Source organism: Stegostoma tigrinum, unplaced genomic scaffold (genome assembly GCF_030684315.1).
Source record: "Stegostoma tigrinum isolate sSteTig4 unplaced genomic scaffold, sSteTig4.hap1 scaffold_89, whole genome shotgun sequence".
NCBI lineage: Eukaryota > Metazoa > Chordata > Chondrichthyes > Orectolobiformes > Stegostomatidae > Stegostoma > Stegostoma tigrinum.
The window spans coordinates 292,365-316,730 of NW_026728814.1; the positions used below are offsets into that span (position 1 = coordinate 292,365).

Sequence of the window (24,366 nt, forward strand, 5' to 3'; positions counted from 1 at the left end):
CAGACAGCAACAGCAAACCATACAGCAGAGAACTAAAGAAACCAGAAGTGAAATCATCCAAGTCACTGCAGCTCTCAGTTTATGATTAACATACAGGGAGTCACAACACTAAACAGGAGAATCCATAAAAAGGAAGAGGGTATTTTGAAACAAAGAAATACCACTCCAAAACACCTAAATGTGACCTAATAATACTTAGCCCAATTCTTAGGGGAATACATTATGAAAATATCCCTGGGACAAGTCCTAGACATATTCTGTAAACAATAACCATAACACAACTTTGATAATCTCCCAAGATACAATGGTCTTCAGCAGAGAACGCACTAATCAACAGCTCAAAGCCCAAATATTGAAGAAAAACAAAAGGTGCAGTCACGAGGACTCCATGCAGAGAGCTGCATTACTTTGTTGCAATTGCTGGATCAAGACTTATCCAACATACTCTAAATACTGTTTTTGTGGGCAGTGCGCTTCAAGCTGCGACAGATGTACCCCATGCACTAAAATTTACTGAGTAGAAATTAAACATGCTGTGAATAATTAAAGATGAAATATTTTGGCTATTAGTATAAAATCATATAAAATATCTAAGCAAAACAAAGCCAACAGCACAACTCAAAAAAAAACAAATAAAATCAGCTCTCACTTCGTGAGCGAATAATACCTTTTCTGGAATCAAATGCTTCAGTAACCAGCACAAAGGTTGAATTTTGCTGGCAATTGCACAGCTGTCTTGCCTTCGTTCTGAAAGCAAGTAACCCAACTTTGGCAAGTGGGACCTGGGATGGAAAATTGCTGGCAGCAGCCAGTTATGAAGATGCTTGGTGGAACGGCATTCACATTAAGGATTTCAGTCTGGCTGAAACATCAAAATGGCTATTCGGCTAATAGCTCTTAAAAGAAAGGCGAAGGAGATTGGCTAGGCAGCCATCTAGCTCCAGTGGCTGGGACGGTATCACTGAGTACCCTTGTATCCTCTTGACTGCCAAAGTGTAGTCAGGATAATAGACGGCAGGAAGACAGAAGAAAGGAAGGAAAGAAAGAAGAAAAAAAGTGTCTGGACATTATTAGACAAACCAGAGTCTCCAAGAACAACATATTTTACGTGATGAGTGCCTCACTGTCTCACCTTTTCCAGCGCTTTTTGCGAAGTGCTCGGCTCTTCCATTTCCAAGTGGCTGGAATCGGATAAAATGTTGGCTGCGGTAATGCTGTTGTCTGAATCCTCATTCTGAAGGGATGCTCGCTGCTCAGAGCTTTTAGTTTGAGTGTTGTGTATTTTAACACCTCTCTTTGAAAACAGGCTGCACAAGGGAAAGGGGACACAACAAACATGAAAATGTCATTGCATTCTAGAGAAACTGTTAAAAAAAATTAAACTAGAATGAAGGTATATTGATGATGTGAGTACCAGGAGTTTGATGTTCGCCACATTTGACCTGTGAGAAATTAATAGTGGCACACTCATACCAAGAGCTCGCATTACTAGTATTGAACACCGTTACATTGTCTCATCGTTAGGGAGTATATGAATAGGTTACAATGTTTGCATATTCCAATGGCACAAGAATCTGGACTTTTTGCAGTGTTTGTTCAACTTGCTATCAACCTCAATCTCATGAAAGGCAAAATGTGGATTTGAATACCCACAGGGTGGAAAATTTCCCCCAACCTGGCCACATGCTAATGTGTATGTAATTTCATCCCAAAAGCTGCAGTTTATTAAAAATAAAACGTAAAACAAAGTAACACCATTGATAATTGATAGAAAACTGTATACAACACTTTGTAAGGTAGGACAGTGTACTCTGAATTTGGCCTTCAGTATATTGGTACTGCAAACATTAGGATTTCTATTCAGCAATTTGCATTTATATTGCATGATTTACATTGAAAATTTTCCAAAACTCCCAAAAGAAGTACAGCAGATGGCATGATAAATAAATTCCCACACTGAAAATCCCGATTGTTGGTATATTAAGCATTAAATAGTACAGGGAGCAAGAGCAGATGGCTGCTGAAATGTGAGATTGCACAATAATGCCGCAATGTTGATTGCCTGCACTTCGAGAATCACAATTAAGCCACGGAAGCCTAAATCACATCCATGTAACATCCACACTCATGTAAAGAGAAGATATCCTAGGAAGTGAATAAGTGTTTCCCTTCTCTTTCTTGGTTTCTATATAACAATAGTCACATGTCACAGTCCAGATCACTGCAAGGCACAACACAGCAACAAGGCATGGTTTTGCTTCTCTGAAACTCTACACGGGTAGGTGGTGGAAAATCTGACTTTGCTGAGTTCTGGTCAGTCCTTACCTATTGAACAGAAATATAAGATAATATCCCCAACTCAGGAAAATTATCAAAAACAATAACTTTGAAGTCTTTACACATGTATGCACAACAACACAAACACATACTTTCACGTCACCCACATGGAAAGAGATTTGAGTTTTATAGACAATAGGTGCTGGAGTAGGCCATTCGGCCCTTCGAGCCAGCACCACCATTCATTATGATCATGGCTGATCATCCACAATCAGTATCCTGTTCCTGCCTTATCCCCATAACCCTTGATTCCACTATCTTTAACAGCTCTGTTTATCTCTTTCTTGAAAGCATCCAGAGAGTTGGCCTCCACTGCCTTCTGGGGCAGAGCATTCCATATATCCACCACTCTCTGGGTGAAGAAGTTTTTCCTCAACTCTGTTCTAAATGGCCTTCCCCTCATTTTTAAACTGTGTCCTCTGGTCCTGGACTCACCCATCAGCGGAAACATGCTTCCTGCCTCCACAGTGTCCAATCCCTTAATAATCTTATACGTCTCAATCAGATCCCCTCTCATCCTTCTAAACTCAAGTCTCCAAGACCAGTCGCTCCAATCTTTCAACATATAATAGTCCCGCCATTCTGGGAATTGACCTTGTGAACCTACGCTGCACTCCCTCAATAGCAAGAATGTCCTTCCTCAAATTGGGAGACCAAAACTGCACACAATACTCCAGGTGCGGTCTCACCAGGGCCCTGTACAGCTGCAGAAGGATCTCTTTGCTCCTGTACTCAATTCCTCTTGTTATGAAGGCCAGCATGCTATTAGCTTTCTTCACTACCTGCTGTACCTGCATGCTTGCTTTCATTGACTGATGTACAAGAACGCCTGGATCTCGTGTGCTTCTCCTTTACCTAACTTGACTCCATTGAGACAGTAATTTTGAGGTGGAGCTTCAAATGTGAGAAGCATGGCTGATAATTTTTCAACAGAAGATATTTCTGCTGCCTGCTGGCCCACAAAGTAGAACACAAATCTGATTTTTCACTCAAAATCGTTAAACATTGCTAGTTTTCATTATACAGGCCCACAAATATGCAAATTTAATTCACTGTAACACCTTTTTTGCTTACTTGTCTCTCATAAACAAATTTATTCCGGTGAAATTTAGCCATGGTGCAGAAACTTCTCTGGATAAATGAGAATCACTAGGCAATACCAAGCTCATCACAGGTCCACATTCTACACTCATGGTCATAGCAAAGAATCTCTATCAATCAGTCTACACTAGACACATGCACGAGGTGAGAATAACAGCACCACTCCTTGCATCATCTCAAATTACTCGAACAGTTACTAAAAAATCTCACTCCAATGAAGCAATAATGACCACACATCAAATGTCTCTATTTGTCAAGGAACAGATGTAATTACCTTTCTGTCCATTCATCCCAATAATAAAGGAAATAATGAGATATTTGCGTTGCTTAACATGGGATACTTACCAGCTGAGGCGTTTAAACACACTCTTTTTGGGCTTTGGCGGTTTCTCGAGTTCAGAGGAGCTGCAGGGTGGCAAATAAACATTTTCAGACAAGATTCATTTAAAAAGAATCAGATGCTTTTGTTCAATATTCTTATTATTTATGGCAAAATCAATCATTTACATAGATTTGAAATTGCAGAATGATAATTTTGTTTGCAAAAGGCACGTGATTTCAGGCAGGAGAACACTTAACATTACTTTGACTAATGAGCGACAAAAGTTCTCACTGTAGGCACATCGATCTTTTCTGCTTTATGAACAGCAGATCAAGACAATAAGAGTTCTGAAGAAATGTCACCAGACCCGAAGGATAACTCTGCTTTCTTTCCACAGATGCTGCCAGACCTGCTGAATGTTTTCAGCAATTTCTCTTTGTGTTTTTGATTCCCAGCATCTGCGGTTCCTTTGCGTAATTTTTTACCAAGATTATAACCCCCTCAGTCTTTTTGCAGAACACGTGGAATTGAACAAAATGGTCGAATTTCTACAGCAGGAACAGAAAAAATTAACAAGGACTGGGCTTGAAAAAAGTTAACTGGAAAACATGAGAATCAAACTTCCAGTGCCGAAGGTGATACATTAGGTTGTAAAGTTATACAGGAGTTTCTCTGGGCCTCATCCACACTGTCATGTGAATGTACAGACAATGTCAAACAATGAAAGGTAGTCATGAATCAGTCACTTCAGGTGACTAAAACACCACATGCCACATCTCGGAGGTAGTAAAATGAGGAGTATATCTCTTGACCAGACTTTCTGTTGCTGATATTTTCAGACAAACTGTCCGAAAATCAACTAAACTATCCGAGAAGTCCAAAAGAACTTTAAATATAACTTATGATCCATGCAAAGTGAATTTCGGTAACATTTTGTAATTACTGTTATAAATAAATACCATGTTTGACGTTGGCCCAATACTGACTGTGCCACTGATGGAACTGACGATAATGCCAGGTGCTTGCTGCACATGGGCATCCATAGCCTGAGGATGGGCTTAATAGTGAGCTTTGATTTTCAAAGCAGGAATGTAAATTGCTACATCACGTACATTTTATATAAGAACTTCGGTCCACCAATTTATGAAGAAGCAAACTGTTTTCAAACAATGTAATTATTACAAAGCCTGCTCTGTCAAAACTAAAAAATAGTTTCAGTGATCTATAATCTGGTTCCTTAATCAACTCTGGTCCAGGAATGGCAAAGTGTTTTGTTTTTCAGTTGGAGATTATTTTTGGTTGCATTATTAAAAATATACTGTGGCTATTTCGAGATGAGGGAATGATGTTTTTAGGCAACCATTGAAAGATACTTTAAAATGCTGGCCAATTGTGTAGGGTTATTGTTAATTTTATGTTAGTAATAGGATTATGTATTTGAAAAGAAATTGGAAGGTAAAGAAACATTTCTCAAAACTGGTACAATTTACATCTGGATTTGTAGGTGCACCCACAATAGGAGCTCTTGGACATGTTGCTAAAATTGGTCACTCATCAAGTTTTTTGCATTTTCCTGCAATCATTGGCTTAGTGGTAGTATACTCTGCATTATTATATACCTTTGAAATGCATTTTGATGCACTACAACAGAATTGATTCATTGAGCAACTGGCTTTATCCTCATAGGTCAGAATTCATTGTCAAAACTTTGAAACCAAGGAAAAGGAAGACAGTAAGTAAACTGGCAGCTCACTAGCATTAAACAGCAATTATAACTAGAGAAGATTTCACACACAACCCTTAACTGTTTTACCTGCACACTCCTACAATACCAGTTACGTACTCGCTATCCTCACTTAAGTATTGTTGCAGAAAGAACAAGTCTAGAAAATTCTCGTTTGGACGAAGGGTGTAAGATGAGCAAGCAAACTGCAGGGATTTGATACCCAAAATTATTTCATATTCCTGAAAGAACACAAATAAATAATGAGCTGTTAAAGCAAGTTTAAACTGCTATAATTGCTCCTGCTAAATCCGAGTCCATGGTATTTTGAACAGCATCGATAACTTTATTCAAAGTGCATAGTACATCATGTCACAAAAATATTTCTGCTTTGGAAATAAATGACACGAACGTGATTTTTGAAGGAGATATTTCTGTACAAATTATCCAGGATGGTTTCAGGACACTAACTCCCAAAACAGTGCTTCAAAGATGGATTATTTTTAAAAATGATTCATTTAAGAACCATAAGCTGATTTAGGGTGAAGACAAGAAATGTTATGAAAGATCATTCATCCATGCAAAAGGAAGTCTGCCAAGTACAAAATAAGTGGCTGATCTATAGTAACTGATACCAAGACAGACGGTGAAAATGTTGAGTTAATTTTTCAAGGTTGCACCACCATGAAATTGAATGGACCATGAGCAGCTCGAAGTTACTGGACTATTTTCTTTCAACCACAGTGGCTTCTTGGTTGAATCTTGTCACAATTTGACATGTAAAAAGGGGCAGACCTTTCTAAGTCAAACTCTGACAACATGTTACTGCCAAGTTGTAAAGTGCCAGCCAGTTTTCAACAGGTCAGTGAAAAGAAACACTTCACTACATCCACATCAGCCACGACAAATGGCGGGCCATTTGACAGATTACATTCCGAGCTGGTGAATTGGAGTCACACAGCGTTGGATGCCTATTTTACCACCCAGCTGATTTTACATCACATAGCCCAGTTTGGCAAATTCAGCATCAGCTGCTTCTGATCGGAACCTATTCTATTCATAGGGACCTCAAGTTACAGCTCTGTAAGCAAGAATTCATTGTTTGCCATAAGGTCAAATTCCTCTCAAATTCATATTCTCAGGTTGCCTGCTGAATGTTGCAGTACAAGATGAAAATACAATCTGAGTGGGTTATCTCTGGGTGCTCTGGTTTCCTCCCAAGGTCCAAAGATGTGCATGTTAGGTGGATTGCCCATGCTAAATTGCCCGTAGTGCCCAGGGATATTTAGCTTCAGTGAGTTAGACATGGGGAATGGGTCTGGGTGGGACCCTCTTCAGAGTGGCCCTATGAACTTGTTGGGCCGCATGGCCTGTTTCCACACTATAGGGATTTGATGATACCCTCAACAGTAGCCATGACAACAGGGATGTTTGAGAATTTGGTATTACCAAATTCAGAAATATGGAGTAAAACATACTGCCCAGTCAGTGAGAATCCAAACAGGTGCACTCCCTCAATTTCTGACATCCCATGATGAAATGATGCCTCTCATATAAAGGAAAATACTAATATGGAGAGATTGTTTACCCAGTGTCTTCAATAATGAAATAGCTTCCATGACACTGAGATTATTTGAACAACATCTTCATTCACATAACGCCTAGCATATCCTGTACATGGCTGTGACTGTTCAAAGGTAAATTGCAGCACATTAGCAGCGCAAAAGCAGTCTATTTGACTGAACTGCTCCATGCTGATCTATACACCTCTCCCACCTTGCTTCAAACTCTAAATATGCCGTTGTGTCCTTTCTGACATCTAACTTTCTCTCAAATACATCTGTGCTCATCCTCTCAACGAGTCCTGGTAGCAGCAGCTTCTGCATTCTGGCTGCTCTGAGCAACAAAGCATCTCCTTAATTCTTTATTGGATTTATTAGTGACCATATACATTTAGGATGCTGTTGGGGACTCCCCCTACACCCCCATCAAGCAAATAAAGCAGCACAAGATTGAAAAGCATGCTTTTCCCCTTTCATACAATTCCAAACATTTTGTACAGTGCAATTTTCAGTACTAACTTTTTGTCTCTTGTCAAAGTTGATCAAGCCATTCTGTAAGAGATAGACAAGGACTAAGAAAATTAATTCAAATGTACAAAGGTCAAACAGTACTACAAGATCATGAAATTTAAAAGATCAGAAGTGAAATACAAGCTCTGTAAACTTGGTTCCGTTTTAGTATATCGTCAAAGGCCAATCACAAATGATCTATCATACCACCAGGTCATATCTTGGACACTACATAGAGTCCTTTGCTCCAGTCAAGTAGATCAGTACCAAGCTGAAGACATTCTCAGCTGTTCAACTGCTCAATAGGCAGTGACATCCAGGTAACCAATTTACCTGTACAGAATAAAAATGATGTGCAATTTATCCAACCTTTTGAAAAACTAAACCCATATTCAATTAACTGCAAAGTGATTTGCATGTTCCTTTGTTTACAAATTGTTTGATTCACAGCACAAAGCATCAAATTATTCTGATTGGGATTATTAATCAAGCTCATTCATTTTTTTATTGCTTTGATTCTCATCTACAAGCAGCTTGCAATGAAACCATAATAATAGCGCTCATCAGCAAATAAGGAATCCAAATCTTGTAAGAGAGACTTACTGAATGGTAATTCGGGAAAGCCGAATCCAGCGCTGAAAATTCTGTTAAGAAAGTTCCCAGGTACGGCACAATTCCCTGAACAATATCCTGGAAAAAGAGAGGTGAATTTGTTTAATCCATTGTGAACTCATTGTCCTATTTCTCAAAATTACTACTCCATGTCTTATTTATTCCCTTGATCATACAACTAAATCTATTTAGAATCAAAATTTAGGACTCAAAATTTTAGACAGTTATACAGTGGAATGCAAAGTTAGATCTATAAAGGCCAGGCAAGTTCAACGTTTGATCCCTGATCTGTGAACTGGAAACCAAACTCAATATTTGTGTAACCTCATCATTTGGAGATTGGAAATGTTCTACGTAGTGTGCAATTTCGCTTGAAGATAAAAACAATTTACCTCACCAGATCTCCAAAACTTTGTCTCAACAAGTTTAAATGTCATTTTTTTTCTAAACTCAAGAATATAATTCTTCTCAATGTCTTTTCATAGGACACCTCTCTTACCCAAAGAAATAATTTAATGGTCTCAGACGGTGGGTTGGTTAAGAACCTAACAGCCTAGGAGATCTATCGGAATTGGCAAATTGGAACCAATATTGGGTTTGTGGCAGGAAGTAAATGCGATTTTTGAGGGGCTTTTCGGCAACTTGATGCTTTCATCCAGCAGCATACCACAGGACACAGTAATAGTTCTTACTGTGCGTACATTAATGTTGAAGGCACGAAAGCTCCAAGTATGAACAGCCGGTTCACAGATGACACAAGAATTGGACGGTTGTAAACAGCAAAAAGCCTTAGTCTCTCGGGTTACACATATGGGCTGGTTAGAAGGCTTGAACAGAGGCAAATAGAATTCAATCCAGAAAAGTGTGAGGTGAAGCATTTTGGGAGTCTAATAAGTCAGGACAATATATGTTCAATGAGATAATAAGGTGTGGAGCTGGATGAACACAGCAGGCCAGGCAGCATCAGAGGAGCAGGAAAGTTGATGTTTTGGGTCTGGATGACAGAGGATCAGAAGGACCTTGGTGTGTGCATAAACATATTCTTGAAGGCAGGAGGACCTGTGGATAAGTTGATAAAATATTGGATACTTGCCTGAATATAAGAGCAAAGAAGTAATGATGGAACTGTAAATAACATTAGTTGAGCCACAGCTGGAACAATGTGTGCCGAGAAACGAAGGCATTTTGCTACTTACTACCGCTCCAATTCTTGTGTCATCTGTGAACCTGCTGTTCATACTTGGAGCTTTTGTGTCTTGAACATTAATGTACTCACAGCAAGAACTATTGCGGTGCCCTGCACCATTGCCAAAGCACATTTGTGTAAGATGCTGCAAGATTAGCAAACCATGCACTGTCATTCACTGCATAATCTGGGAGAAAGCTTTATGGAAGTTATACAACTGTCCAATCATGAACTCACATTTTCCCCTGTATACTTACAGAATTTTGCACCACAAAAACAATCATCACGCAGAGCACACATTTTTGATTATAAAAGCAAACCTACTTTTAGATTCAATCTAGATCAGAAAAATATGTTGAAATTCTGCACAGTGCACCAATCACAACACACAATAAACAAAGTGTGACAGCAGGGCAGTAGAAATTCTGGGGCAAACATCTGGAAAGCAATGTAAAAAGATCGTTCACTGCAACTGGAACATTGAGCAGTTTGAAACATGGAGTGTCTGTCAAACTGACAACATGCTAGCATGATTACTGCATTTCTCCCTCTTCAAATACCAGCTTAAAAATGCTTCAATTCCATCTAAGAATGATTTAGAGAATAAGAAAACTTTGACAATTTTCTGAGCTGGACAACTAGTTTGGTAAAGTGGCACCAAAATATTTATATCTGACCAATTATTTTGTTCTTTTATCAAATTCAGGAGCAAAATGAGTGGACAAAGAGCATGATAAAAGGAGTGAGGAGGAATGGCTAGAAACTTGTCAGTTTTCGTCCAAGCTAGTTGAAACTAGATAGTTGATGTCTGAAATACTGAACAAACAAAGAGATATGAATATCTCTCCATTCCGACGCAGCAAATAGTCCTTACTGCGGAGAACAATAAAAGGAAAACATGGTAATTGAGTAAAAACACTTATGAGAACCAGTTAAATCTCTTAATGTTTTTATTAATTACAAGGCCCTTGAAGTGTACAAAGCAAAAGAAAAAGAAATTGGCACATATCGCACTTTAGACATTGCTTCAGTTCAAATTTCCAAGATAATGAACACTGAGAAAGATAATCTATGAAGGCTGCATCACTGCAGTATAACCACATTTGATGTTGATTAAAATGTTAACTGCAATATCATCAGCAATTACAAGAATCATGGCAAAACAATCTTGGAAGACTTGAGCCAAGCCAGACCACCTGGACTGCAATACATATATTCCTGTTGCAGTATTGATTGACAGAATCTGTACGCATTCAGTCACCAACTGAGTTCATTGCAGATATTTTACTATAAACTGTTGATCATGCCCTGAATATAGTCACACTGGGCCAAGTGCAACACCTTACCTCCATTAGCAGCTCTCTACTTGCCATAAAGTTATCTTCTTCATTGTTTGAAAGGTCTTCAAATGTTATCTTACTGCTCCTAGTCAAGAGAATGAGACAAATTACTCTTGACAGAATAGAGTCAAGATAACAAACAGCTGATACGGAATCTGACAAATAAGCAAGTAATACAGACAGTGAATGGCAGTGAAGCATTTTTACAGTAAGTATAGTTATTTTAGCCAAATTGTTCAGAAATGTTTTGGCAATCTCTGGGGCAGGTAGAACTTGAACCCTGATTGTTGAAACCCAGGGATGGGGATACTGCCATTGTGCCGCAAAAGCTCTTGAGTGCAGTCGTTTTGGTGAATCTCATTGTAGCAAGAGAGATTTCATTCCCAAGCTGCCTACAAAAAACAACCATGATCAAATGGTCTGAGGCACACGAACATAAACTACAGGTGTGCACTTCAAAGTGTTATAGAGTGCTTTCTTGGGAGATTAAAATAATTGTTGTCTTTGTATTTTAGCATCCCACACAAACCTCTGGCTTATATCACCCCATCACAGCATATCCACAGGAAACTGTGTTACGTTCCATCCAACAGCAGATCAGTTTTGGAACACGATAGTTAAATATTTCAAGTTGCCAAACAGTTTTCTTTTTCCACTTAAACAAATTAACTCTTCGCTCCTTCGTGAAAGAATGAAAGATTCTGCCAATTAGCCAATTGTTAGGATTGCACTGTAGTGCCTCTGGTAATCCTGTTAATGCACCGAGTGTGTGAAGATCACTTGTGCAAGTAAACCTGGAGGTCAAACCTGCAATTTCCTACCTCATACTTATCAAATAAAAATTACATGGCTCTTTCTGAACAATGACTTACTTTGACACGGCTGCCCAAGTCTTCTTCAAATTGAACACACTATTCGATTGCAATGCAGTGGTAATTGCATGCACTGACGAGAAATTCTGCAAAGTCCTACATTCCTGTCAGAGAAAAAAAGCCGTGAGTTCTGTGGAAAAAGCAGTGACTCCCCATTACCCAACACCTCAGACTTTTTAAAAAGGTTCTATCAGAAAAATGTTAGCTGAGAAAATAACAACATTAACAAACAAACTTTTTGAGGGAAAGAATTCCATGATTCTTGGCAACTCAAACCTTGATATTTGTTTTGTATCCCTCTGAGACAACCTCTTCAGTTCCCTTGCTGCCAGCCTGTGACTGGTTAGATATGATTACTGACACCAAAGGAGAGCTCAAAAAGAGTAGGATTGAGACATGGACATCTGAGTGGTAGAAGTGGCGAAGGTAGGGGGGTGGAGGCGGGGTAATCATCTTTGGTATATCCATCACATTTAGCTCATAAATGAATTTTAGGTTGTATTATCTGACAGAATAGGAGGGCAGGACCAGTCACGTGAGATACTCATTCGAGGGAAAACAAACAAATCAGGAAATTGGGTCTACTTTTATGAGTCACTACGTTATTGATACTGAGTTAACTAATCTTACATAGATTAGCAGCTGAATGTCCTTCATCTGTTTCCACCACCCCCCCAACCTGTTGGAGGCAGGGAGAAAACTGGATCAAATCAAACCTCCCAAATGTGTACTTTGGGTTGTGGTGGAGACGAGGAGGAAGCCTGCGAGTGTTTGTTATCAGGTCTCAAAGCCACTTCTGCTTGGGGAGGAAGGCCAGGGAGGGGCAGGGTGATCACACCATTTGGGATTTCTTTGGAGGTGCGTCAATTGGCATAATCATAAGTGCCTTATCTGATTAAGGCCAGCAGGTAGGTTCTCAAGCCCAGAGTCTTCCGGCTTCAGGGAAATAAAGCTGCTGCAGTAAAATGGAAGTAATGGAGGGCACTTCAACATGGAAGCCACTCCTTGTCAACTATTGTAAAAACTCAAAATCAGAACTAGAAAAGTCAGCCAAGTGATCAAGTGATTCCTCTTCAGAATAGCCTTTGATAGTGCCAGTGGATATGTCAGGAACTCTTTCATCCATGTCTACGACTGGGTGTCAGCCTACATTCGGTTGAACTGCTCCATATTGTAAAACTGGAGACAGACTTTCAAATCCCCATCAAGGTCCCATTAATGCCTCAAGACTCTTAACGAGTCAAAACTGATGCAGGCAGTGTTGCCAAGACCCAAACCAGACTTCTCTAAATTAGCTGGCAACAGAATTATTGTGAACTTTCATTCCAAACCTTACTAATGAATGAATATTTTGTTGTCACGTGTATACGGGAAAATACATTGAAAGTACAGTTTTGTTGCAAAATCCAGTGCAATTTAGGATTACAAAATCAGTAAGAATCAATTACTTCCTTTACTTAATTAGTTAATTACTCGGTTCCTATCCTGATCCTTTCCAAATGTACGAGTGGGAATGCCACATGTTGGCGACAAGTACAAACCTGGTATCAGATCTGACAGCCCTTCCTCACTCTTTTACCGATTGCTGACTAACATGCTGAGACAAATTCCTTTGGCAAACACATAAGAAACAGACAACCAGGCAAGTTACTGAAGTGCCGTCATGTAGGCATACAGAATGCAGAACATTGGGAATAAAATGTACACTGTTTCGTAGACTGATTACAGCTTGGAAGGGAGGCAAATAACACTATGTAATGCCCAATAACTAACTTCATTTTTGAAGGGCCAGTAAAAATCTGAAATCAGTTTGCCTTTTTTATCCACATAAATATTTTTGATGAGAAAAAAATACATTAATACTTCAATGCAACTGTAAACTGAGGCAAGAACTATTAGCAGCCAGCACTACAGAAATTATGAATGCTAGGATTTTCCATGAAGCATTCAACTCTTATTCAGAAAAGTATTCTGCTTGCCAGTTCAAGAGGCTTTCAAACCTTGGACATATCAACACATAGTGTTAATGGCTTGCTCTCTTCCACCATGGTTGTTTCATGCACTGTGGACTTTAACATGTCACAAAGGCTAAAAACCAATAAAGAATAGTGTACCTGGGCAACATCAATCCATTTCTCAATGATTTTAGCCCTCTGCCGTGGTTTCAGCTGTTGAGGTCTTAATATGGTGCTGGTGACACATTTTGTAACATTATTGAACTGTGTAATGGTGGCCTGGACGGTTGATACCAGATGCTGTTTTTCTTCCTTCCCTCGTTGAGACCAGATGGACCCTAAACATTGGCTGGGCACAAGTTTCCGAAAAAGATCCTGATCAAAAATAAAAAGGAAACAAAGGGTAAAGGTATCAGTCGTGCCATGTTTTTAGCAATGAACGACAAACAAGATTTGTCCGTCCATGGGTACATTCGTCCTGCTAGTTTGCAATTGTACATTAAAACTGCGTGCTATATTGTCAACGACTGGCTACATAATACTCACATTGATGCACAAGCGCACATTGGCTATTCAGACAGATCAAAACCCTCGAATTTTCAGTCATCTGCTTCCTATTTGTAGGTTAGATTTAAAATCACTGGTTATCTCCACCCAACTCCGACTGGGCTCCACGCACACCATCATGCATGGCTCTGCTGGCAATAGTCACTGCTACAGATGCTCAGCCCTGGTGGCCCACAGGCTAGACAGGCTGGGCATCAGTATAGCGGCCCTGCATCATGTCTACTTCTCGCACCAAGGCAGGTTGACAGAACACAATGGCAGCCCGGCCCTCTGTTGGTTCAACAGATCTCAATGTCAACACTTCCCCACTGTTGGTTTCATGCTGAACACGAATATTGCCAAACGTCCAAGCTTGTCAACTGGCCATTCAGATTACATTGTGTCCTTCTGTCTCCCTCTTCAAGATGAGCAACTCCCATCAACAATTATGCCCCAACAGTGAAAGTTAACACAACCGGCAAATAGTTCCTTCAGATCCCCGTAAACTCATTCAGAATGGAGAAATTTGTCAGTCTCGTCACTTTCAAAGCCAGAGTTGGCTGTGACAGGCTGCAGTAGAAAGGAGTGCTCAGAAACCATCGAGTGGGAAACTGTTGCATGTTTATGCAAGCATGGTGGGCTCTCACTTTTAACAGTCTGATCACGTCACAATGATGTCATCGATCATTTCTGGCAAGGAATAGCTTAGGGTAACCCTGCTGCCTCGACAGCAAACTACATAATAAAACTCCTGCTGTTTAATGCTTCAGCCCCCTGGACCTGTGCGGTAAAGGAAAAAAAAAAAGAACTGGCAATGAGGATCAAAAAAAACCGCTTTGAGATTCATCAGGTCAAACCACTGATTTGAAAAAAGACTCTCAGCCCTCACTGCAGATCTCTATGATTCAACAAAAGAAAAGCAGCTACATTCCTCGACAGACACCCAACGAGGTTGCTGCCCACCAAAAATGGCTGCTGTCATCATTATGTCACATGATTAGACTCTAAATGCCAGTCGGTATATACATACACATATGCAACAGAAACTGCAGTGAAAACAGACAGTTACCTTTGGAACTCTGTGCAGAAAAGCAGCTGCCCCTCAACAAACTGAGATAACAAAGTGTGGAGTTGGAGGAACACAGCAGGCCAAGCAGCATCTTAGGAGCAACTGTGCTCACCCAGCTCTGCACTTTGTTATCTCGGGTTCTTCAGCATCTGCAGTTCCCATTATCTCTTATCCCATAACCAAAACCAACTTTTGACAAAGTGGTCACTTCCAGATGAGATCGCTGCACCCCTGTTCTGAACACTAACATATGCTTGGGATTTTTGAGACCTAGAGGACTACTTACATTCTAGAGTCACACCCAATGCTGACATACAGACCACTGAACTTCCACTTCAAGCCTAAGCCTATGACCAGACTTTGACATAACTCAAATTTTGATTCAGCAACTACGAGTCTCATTTTTTAGAGGTAGACATCAAGCCACCTTGCAGACAAGACTGGAATACCCTGTGGCTGATTCCACTCCAGAAGATTCTGGGAAAACAACAAAATTGCCATCCTGGATACTTCAAACAAAATCAGTGGACTCTTGAAGAAACAGTGACTGTTATGATGAAACAATTAAACTTTTACCCTGAAATACTATTCATTTTGTAAAGGTTCAACACTAAGTTACAAAGGATTTTCAGTGCTCTCTCAGGTCACTTATTTCACATGACGTTCATTCAAAACAAATGACAAGTGCTGAAGTATTAGTTGGCAGGTATTTCAAGCGAGATACTGAAGTTACACGTCAAACAACACATTTTAACATCTTGGAAGACTGCATTTTGAAGGGAATTCAGTTATAACGACTGGTGGAGCAGTAATAGCATTAAACAACACAGAGAGATTCAGATGCCTACTGCTGACTGAAATATCTTATTCAGAATGACTGGGCCCCAGATTCCTGTTTACTCACAGCATCCATAAAAGTCAGCTGCTCTGCAATGAAGCGTGATGGGTAGGACAGGAGCTTTTCGTCAACTTGTTCGATGGTTTGGTCGTGTTCTTCTCCAATATAGAATCTAACTCTTCTACGGTAGCCTTCTGTGCAAGTGAAGATAGACATTTATTTTGTGCCCAAAGTTCACATTGCTCTAAAATATCTCACAAACTTGTGAATAGAAGTCATGCATTGGTTTACAATAGTTATCTAATATTCATACTTCTAAATCTAGATTTGGTGAAATTAATATGATATTGCACTGAAATCCTCTTGTTGGGAGCATCTCAATTGCAAAAGAAATTGTATTTAATGACAGATTCCCATCCCAATTTCTAGCTTTAGGAAATCTTCCGAATCACAATCTATTGTTTCACAATAACTTGCAAACTTATTACATCAGATTATAAAATAAAATGTCATTGACGGCAACAGTTCAAAAGGAAATTGTCCAGAAAGTCGTATTACATGCTGCTGGGTCTTAGCGGACCATATTAGAGTATCAAATCTATGCAGAATTTGGTCTTGTACATCACGTAGTACAGGGGTAATCATTCAGCAATAATTTTAATTAACTTCGTTTACCCAAAAATTTGGAAGTAATTTTGAAGCTTGTCAAAGGAAACCAAAATGAACTAAATCCTGAGACAGAGGGGCAAGCCGCACACAAACTTGTAGGGAGGCACCCTGAATTAAAACCACATTTTTGCAACATAATTATAAATCTTACTGAACATCTCTTTCTCCGCTGTTTCCTCCACCAAAAACCGACTCAGGAGTTTCTGGGCCCGATGTTCAGCATCTGACCCCGGCACTGTCTGGTTCAAGTAGCAAAGTACCTTCCGGAGACAAGAGTAAGTTGGAACTTGACGAAAGTCTTCGGCAGACTCCTCCAGCCAGATTTCAAGAATTTCAGGTATAGCACTGGAAATAAAGTCAGAGTTTATATCTGTTTATCAGGGAAGCAAAACGTGTGGGAAAAAAGCTTCTAATTCTACAAATGTAAATGCAATAGATTAAAGTTGGAATATGGGGTCATCGTGCTCACACAGGAGATGAGCTGCCATCTTGAGCTGCTGCAGTGCACATGGCAATGGTGATCCTGCTGTGCCATCAGAGGGGGGCTGTGTGGCACTTTGACCCAATGATGAAGAAATGACTGTCCAAGTTCGAATTACGCTGGCCATGGATGGAAACTGCAAGTTGGCCATGTTTCCAAGTTTTCTTCCAGGTAGATTGCACAAGTAAGCTTAAGGCTCACGTATAAAGTGATTTCACATGGGTCTGAGGTTACTTATTACACCAGCAGGACCTCTTGGTGTTTAGAGTTTGCTAGTAAAGAGAAAGTGAGCTTTGACAAAAAATCTTCTTTATAAAAGTCAAATGGGACAAATCAGATGAACAAAGAAAAACACAAGGATAATGATGATTTGTTTGGCTTTGTTCTGGGAGTTGCATTGCCAGCAGTTGGATACCTCGGTAACATGGATAAATTGGGTCCAGCTGAGGATGAATAATGAAATACTCCAACATAGTCAGCTTTCAATTCACTTATTTTAACTGCCTGCCTGGCTAATACTGAGAGGCCACGTAGCATTATTTCACAGGTAAATCAATGGTTACTTTTTTGCAACAAGACGTCAGCGGCACAGAGAAGTCATCACACCACTGAAATCGAACCCTTTGCACAGAAAAACTCCCCAGGGCACTTCACAGCAGATTAACCATTCAAAAACTGACAAAGGAGGAGATATTCAAACAGGTGTCCAAACATTTGGTCATAGTGACTCTTCATGAGTTTCTTAAAGGCGAGAGATGGTGATGTCTAGAGGAAGAAACTATACATCTGCAGGAAGAAGCACTAACGGTGGTGGGCTGATGAAAAAAATAAGAAGTACACAGCACACTGGACGTGGCAGAACAGAAATGTACCAGGCAAAGTTTGGGACTTAAAATAATTCCAGACAAAAGCAAAATAAGAACGTGAAAGGATGTGAACACAAGAATTGAAAGTTTTTTTCGAAAAAAAATCTAAAGTTCAGACATTGGTCAACCGAGAGACAACGTGGGCCAGCATGGACTGAGTTGCAGCTATGGTCTATGATGCAATAGGCAGAAGAAACCTTTGATGTTCCAAAGACTCCAAAAAGTAAACATTTGTTTGATTGGCATCCCCAATTTACATGGAATATTTTACACTGAAAGTGCTGTTCTAGTTTTTAATTTGGAATTTCCTTATCTGCAGCCCTACACTGAAACAGATGATCACTTATTTGAGTCCGTTCATAATAGATCATTACAGCACAGAAATTATATGATGTGAAACATTACACACAGACATTGGGGCTTCACTCAGACTTTAACAGCTCCATTCCTGTTAAACAGTGGTTGGTGTAGGAAGTGCTAGGCAGCCATAGTGCCATATGCAGCAATAGCCTCTTGTTGTTTGAGAAAGATATACGACTTAGAAATAGTTTACACTGGAGGGACTATTTTGACTTCATCTGCTTTCAGGTCAGTTGGCATAGGTCGTACTCTTTTGCAATGATTCAAAAACACAGCTGGCCCACACTGCTAAGATGCTGAATGATATTAACTAGTGAACATGGCAAATTATGAAATGAAGTGACTCATTTTTGGAAATGTCAAGAGATTGTTTTTCAGTGAGGTCAGAAGAATTATGAAAAGCTTGATAAAAGGTGAAGTTTTTAATCAGCTTTTTAAAAAATGGAAAAAAGCATACTGTGCATTTCAGATTTTAGAGTCTAAACAGCTGAAGCCATGGCTGGTAACAACAGGACAAACATAATCTGGGATAGGCAAAAAAGTGAAACTGGACAGGAAAAAAGAGAAACGCCTGAAGTGGACACAAGGAAATTGCAGAGATGGAGGGACAAGGCTGTGGAAATGTTATTTGTTATGTTACCTCTCGGAAACAGTGACTAACTGAAACACACTGGAAATGTGACTTAAGGAAGTTGCCTGGGCTCATTTGGTCCTGAATCTTTCAGAAATGCTTCGATCACATTACAAACACTCGAACAGTAACCCTCCAAAAATATATAGAAAGAAAAATCAATTCAAAAGATCACAAAACCAAAAAATTCCATATCCTACTGAAAGCCTTCGTGGCTGGGAAATAGGTTGCTGAGCTAAAGAGCCTCTACCCTGCTGACAATATGGTAGAACTTAATTAGTACTGTGCAGAGTCCAAAATTTGACCCAAAACACTTTTCTGTCGTCCCACTAGAATTAAAGTCTCTGTTTCCAATAGATTCATTAACAAGTTACTACATCCCTACCGAGTAATCTGAAACCTCTAATCAGCTGCAGTGTACAACATCATTTCATTTAATTACTCATTATCATCCTTCCACCATCTAAAAGGATCATTTCCGAAAGCGAGCACAACATAAACTTAGATTGCAATGGCACTGGAGAGAAGTGTATTCTTAAAGTATTAGAGTCTTCCAGAATTGAAATAATTATGTACAGGTGCACTTTTGTCTTTCTTTTCAATTCTGGCCACTTGCGCATCTGAGATTAATTGTTTCATCGATGACAACTTCACTGGATATGTTCCTGCCACTTCTGCCCTCACTCAAGATGTTCCTTTAAAACCATGTTTTGACCATGCTTTTACTCAACCCCCAAATATCTGTGTTTTCTGCAATGTCAAACTGACAGGTTGTAAGCTACTATTCTGTAGAAAACAAAAATGATATTTTTCTACATTACTCAACCCAAAAAACTTGAATTCAAAAGGAGATTAACATACCAAATAACATGCCAAACCAGCACATTACTTTCATGAGGATTACACTGTCCTCAATCGGGGATCAGGATAATTTAGGTTCCTTCATACACTTCATCCCTATATGTCTCTTGAGACATTAGTACAGGAATATTGTGAAATTAATCAGGACCAATTTGGTATCCACAATTAGCTGTGTTCATCCAGACATGAATAGCTAGGTGTTGGAGAAAAATGTCCAGATAACCACCATGCCCTGTGGCTTAGATTTCTAAAACTTTGTTTCATTTACCCAAAAAGCCAACTGGGTGGGTTAGAGTGAATAGCAATGCACAAGGCATCCCAACTGTGTTCTGAGTTAGTAGGTACTGCTGATGCTGGAGTCTGAGATAACAAGGTGTGGAACTGGATGAACACAGCAGGCTAGCAGGCTAGGGCCTCAGGAAAGCTGGCATTTCAGGTCTGGACCATTCTTCAGAAAATTTCTGGTGGAGGGCCCAGACCCGAAACATCAGTTTTCCTGCTCCTCTGATGCTGCCTGGCCAACTGTGTCCTATTTGTTTGATTAACAAGAGGGATTTTTCCTTTGCTGCATTTTTCATAAATTGTTTGAGCTTTCTTTCAAACTTCAGTGCAGCCCAGTTGTGAACGCTTGCTATTGCATCTGAAGTAAAAATATTCCCTGAAAATCCTCACTCCCTCAAATTGACCATTTTTCTCAAAGCAATACTGCAAAAATTTGCCTTTGTATTTGCTCACAAGTAATTTATCTGTGCTGGGCCCTTCAGGCATTGGCTTTCTTGATTATAAAAATGACAAACAATATCAACTCAAGAAAACAAAATAAATGAATAAGCAAACCATGTACAAAAGAAAATAAATCACTGTATATATAAAGATAAGAATTTCAAACTTTAAAGTCCCCAAGTCCAGTCCAGCACTCAAATCTATTGGATAAGTGTTCTTTTGTCTTAATCAAAAAGCACAGAATTTAATCGAACGGCCAGACAAACCAGAATAATCCTATCTTTAATCCCATGCTGCCAAAGTGTCATGCAGGGCAGCATGGTGGCTCAGTGGTTAGCACTGCCACCTCACAGCTCCAGGGTCCCGGGTTTGATTCCAGCTTTGGGTGACTGTCTGTGAGGAGTTTGCACATTCTCCCCATGTCTGAGTGAGTTTCCTCCAAGTGATCCAGTTTCCTCCCACAGTCCAAAGATATGCAGGCTGGGTGGATCAGCCGTGTGCTAAATTGCCCTTCGTGTTCGGGGAATGGGTCTGAGTGGGATGCTTCAAGGGGCAGTGTGGACCTGTTGGGCCGAAGGGCCTGTTTACACACTGTAGGTAATCTAATCTTATTCAGAGCAGTAAAACAACCTCAGCAATCTGGTATAGCTCAAAAATAACTAGAATTCCAGCTAGAGATGCATTTGTGCGATGCTTTCTACAGTCAAATATCTTTGAAAGCACTTCGTTGACAAACTTCAAACATGAAAAATGATTTCACGAGATTATTTGGATTTCATAGATTCAGGAAGTATTAATTCAAGATCGATTATATGCAAAACGTACAACAGCAGCACGGAGTGGGAGGGCTACCAAAGTCAGGACACCACAAACAAACCACTTGCCAAGTATCTGACTGCTCTAGACAGCGGTATCATTTGGTTTCAACTATTCACAGGAAGTTTGCAGGATAACTTCTAATAAAGTGGTGTGAAGAGGAAAACCATTCCTGCAATAATGCATCATTATCACAAACTAGACTAATGACAATCTGAGATAAACAACCCCAAAAGCGTGATCATGTAGGACAAACAATTCCAAAAGATAAAGAATTTTGGATGATTTACACTGAAAAATATTAACAAGCCAATCTCTAGGAATAATGCAATCATTGGACATGCAAGGCAAGCAGCTTCTTTAATGCAAAAACAGAGTTAACATTTTGGGTCCAGCGACCCTCCCTCAGAACTGGAAGGGTCACCCGGACCTGAAACATTAACTCCGTTCTTACCTTCACAGATGTTGCCAGAAATGCTGAGCTTTTCCAACAACTTTGTTTTTGTCCCTGAGTTGCAGTGTCCGTGATTCTTTCAGTTATTATTTAGCTTCTTGAATGTGATTGTTATGGGTTGGAGTGCCGTTTGCCATCCTGTTCTGGGTGCCTCATATCTTCATGACAAAGGCTCTACATTATTTTACAGGTCTTTCTGGCTCTCCAGCAATTCTTCTCACATTCTTAAATTTCACATTGAAAATACAATTTCACTACATGTCAAATCAAACTTACATTTTCATTAGTGTTTCCTTTTCTGCAGGACTGAAATTATATTCTTCTAGAAAGCTTGATCTGTTGAAGTCTATGCTTCTGCAATTGATCATAAACCACAAAAGAAAAAGCAAATTAAAATGGTGTTTAGGTCTACAGTTGGTTGCCAGACGTAAAATAAAAAAATGAAGTCTCAAAATTCAGCATCCCAAACTGTGATCAGCTAACTTTATGAAACAAGGTCACACTCTAATTGTAAAACTGCATAAAATAGTGAATACGTTCTTTAAATTTCCTCAGGAAGTTTACCAGAAATGCCCTTGAGGGCCAAAGCAGCTCACCAGCAGTGGTGGCGGCTGGTGGTAACAGGGGAAAGGAGCAGGTGCAAGGAGTGAAGCCACTTCTTCAATAGCTTACATTTGCTACTAGTCCAGAAATTTCAGTCTGAGATAAACTCAACACCTTCACACGCAACTGCTGCTTGTGCTTTGTATTGCTTGTTCCTCAGAATTAGGGAGAGAATAGGCAAAGAACTCAGAAGCTGTTTCTTCATCAATGTGCCATGATCTGGAATGATATCCGTGTTTTTGTTTCTGTGGTATGTGTTACAGAGTCATACAGCATGGAAACATCTCTGCCTTCATGAAGAGATTTCTGATTATCCAACCTATGGCCACCAGCTCTCCAGCCATTCCCTTTATACACTACTGTATTGCAAATGAAGCATAACATGGTCACATTTTGGATCAAACTCACTTCTTGACTGTCGCTCCCTTTTCTGGTGAACTTAAATTCTGAATTTCATCAGAATTCGGACAGTGTTCAGACTCAATGCTTTCACAGCTGCAAATGAACATGAAGAACAATTTAAAACACCTCAAGCAAACCCTTTCATCTTCAGTTAAATCCAGTAAAATACCCATGAAAATTGAAGATTCAGAATTACAAGCCTCCATCAGATGGTTTTATAAAACAGGTTACACACCAGATGGTGAAGATTTCTGAGTCAGCATAAAATGTGAGCCCATATGCTCCCCAAGTATTCTTGCTTGAGACTGGGATTACAGTTCCTGTGATGCTGTCCCACCAATAAGATGAATCTAGTTGCTGGATTTATCCACACACTTTTGAACATAAACATAGTACATGTTGTAATCCTCCACTCCTCTGATACCACCCCCTGTATTCAAACAGGATTAGGTTGTTGTGCAAAGTGCCACTGCAGCCTCAAGCTATTTTTTTCTTTCTCAGTATCCTCAGTTGTCTACAATTCACTTCCTTCTGAGTTACCAACACCAGGGACAACCAGCCGTTCTAATCAAAGCAGAAATTGCTGTAAAAGCTCAGTGGCTCAAATTACTCAAAAATGTTAACTCTGCTTTCTCGCCACAGATGCTGCCAGACCTGCTTAGCTTTTCCAGCAATTTCCATTTTCGTTTCAGTTTTCCAGCATCTGCAGTTGTTTTATTTTCACATTTCTAAAATGCTGTCCAACCTCAGCTCATCCTTGTCTCAACTATTTACTTTTCATCGTGAATTGGACATCAACTTCTTCTGAATAGTATCTCAGCCAGGCCCTTACCTCTGTGAAGATTAAACAGTGGATTTATGACCATTAGCCCCACTTTTGCGACCCTTTCACTGCTCACAATGGAGGACGACATTCGGATTCCCTGTTAACATGAGCTGCCAGCATCATTTAGTTCAACACTTCCCTTCTGAACTACTTATAATTAACTCGGTACACATTGGGGTCATCAATAATCCTCATCATTTGTACCATTTGCCACTATTTCCTGCTTGTGGAAACATTCTGACACTGTCACTAAACAACCTCCTTCTGTAAGACAGACTGCTGTTTCATTGCAGTTTTCCCTGAACTTGTGTTCAACCTTACTTGCTGCAAACGCCTTCTTGCTCCTTTTGAAGTTGGACCTCCTCCAAATCAAAATTATTCTGGATTGTTCCTTCTTCTCTTCTGGAGCCAAAATAAATATCTTATGATATGGTGCTTCCTGAAATGATCCATGTCTGATATTTGATCGATAGTGTGTGTGTATGTGTGTGCACAATAATTATAGAAGTGGTAGTGCAGGTTGAAGATATCATCAGGATTCTGAACTTCAAAAATTGGAGCATTGTATGAAAAACAAATATGTTCTGACTAATCATGATTAAACAAAAACCTCCTGATTTCCCCTCAACTCTGGTATTTACCAACCACACTTCAGGAAGGGATTTGAGAGGGTGCACAAAACATTCACAAAAAATATTACC

General features: G+C 39.7%; 1 protein-coding gene across 2 annotated transcripts in view; it reads right to left on the minus strand.

Moving 5' to 3' along the window:
- Positions 1-24,366, minus strand: part of LOC132209349 (ral guanine nucleotide dissociation stimulator-like 1) — a 56,519-nt gene that overhangs the window by 9,531 nt on the left and 22,622 nt on the right. For both annotated transcript variants that reach the window (XM_059644475.1, XM_059644474.1), the window contains 12 exons: positions 22,846-22,932; positions 22,111-22,188; positions 16,794-16,987; positions 16,040-16,167; positions 13,680-13,895; positions 11,566-11,669; positions 10,700-10,778; positions 8,159-8,245; positions 7,565-7,597; positions 5,574-5,725; positions 3,784-3,843; positions 1,133-1,307 (listed from right to left, as the gene is read on the minus strand). In XM_059644475.1, coding sequence (XP_059500458.1) covers positions 1,133-1,307; positions 3,784-3,843; positions 5,574-5,725; positions 7,565-7,597; positions 8,159-8,245; positions 10,700-10,778; positions 11,566-11,669; positions 13,680-13,895; positions 16,040-16,167; positions 16,794-16,987; positions 22,111-22,188; positions 22,846-22,932 — 1,393 coding nt within the window. The remainder of the gene's footprint in view (positions 1-1,132; positions 1,308-3,783; positions 3,844-5,573; positions 5,726-7,564; positions 7,598-8,158; positions 8,246-10,699; positions 10,779-11,565; positions 11,670-13,679; positions 13,896-16,039; positions 16,168-16,793; positions 16,988-22,110; positions 22,189-22,845; positions 22,933-24,366) is intronic.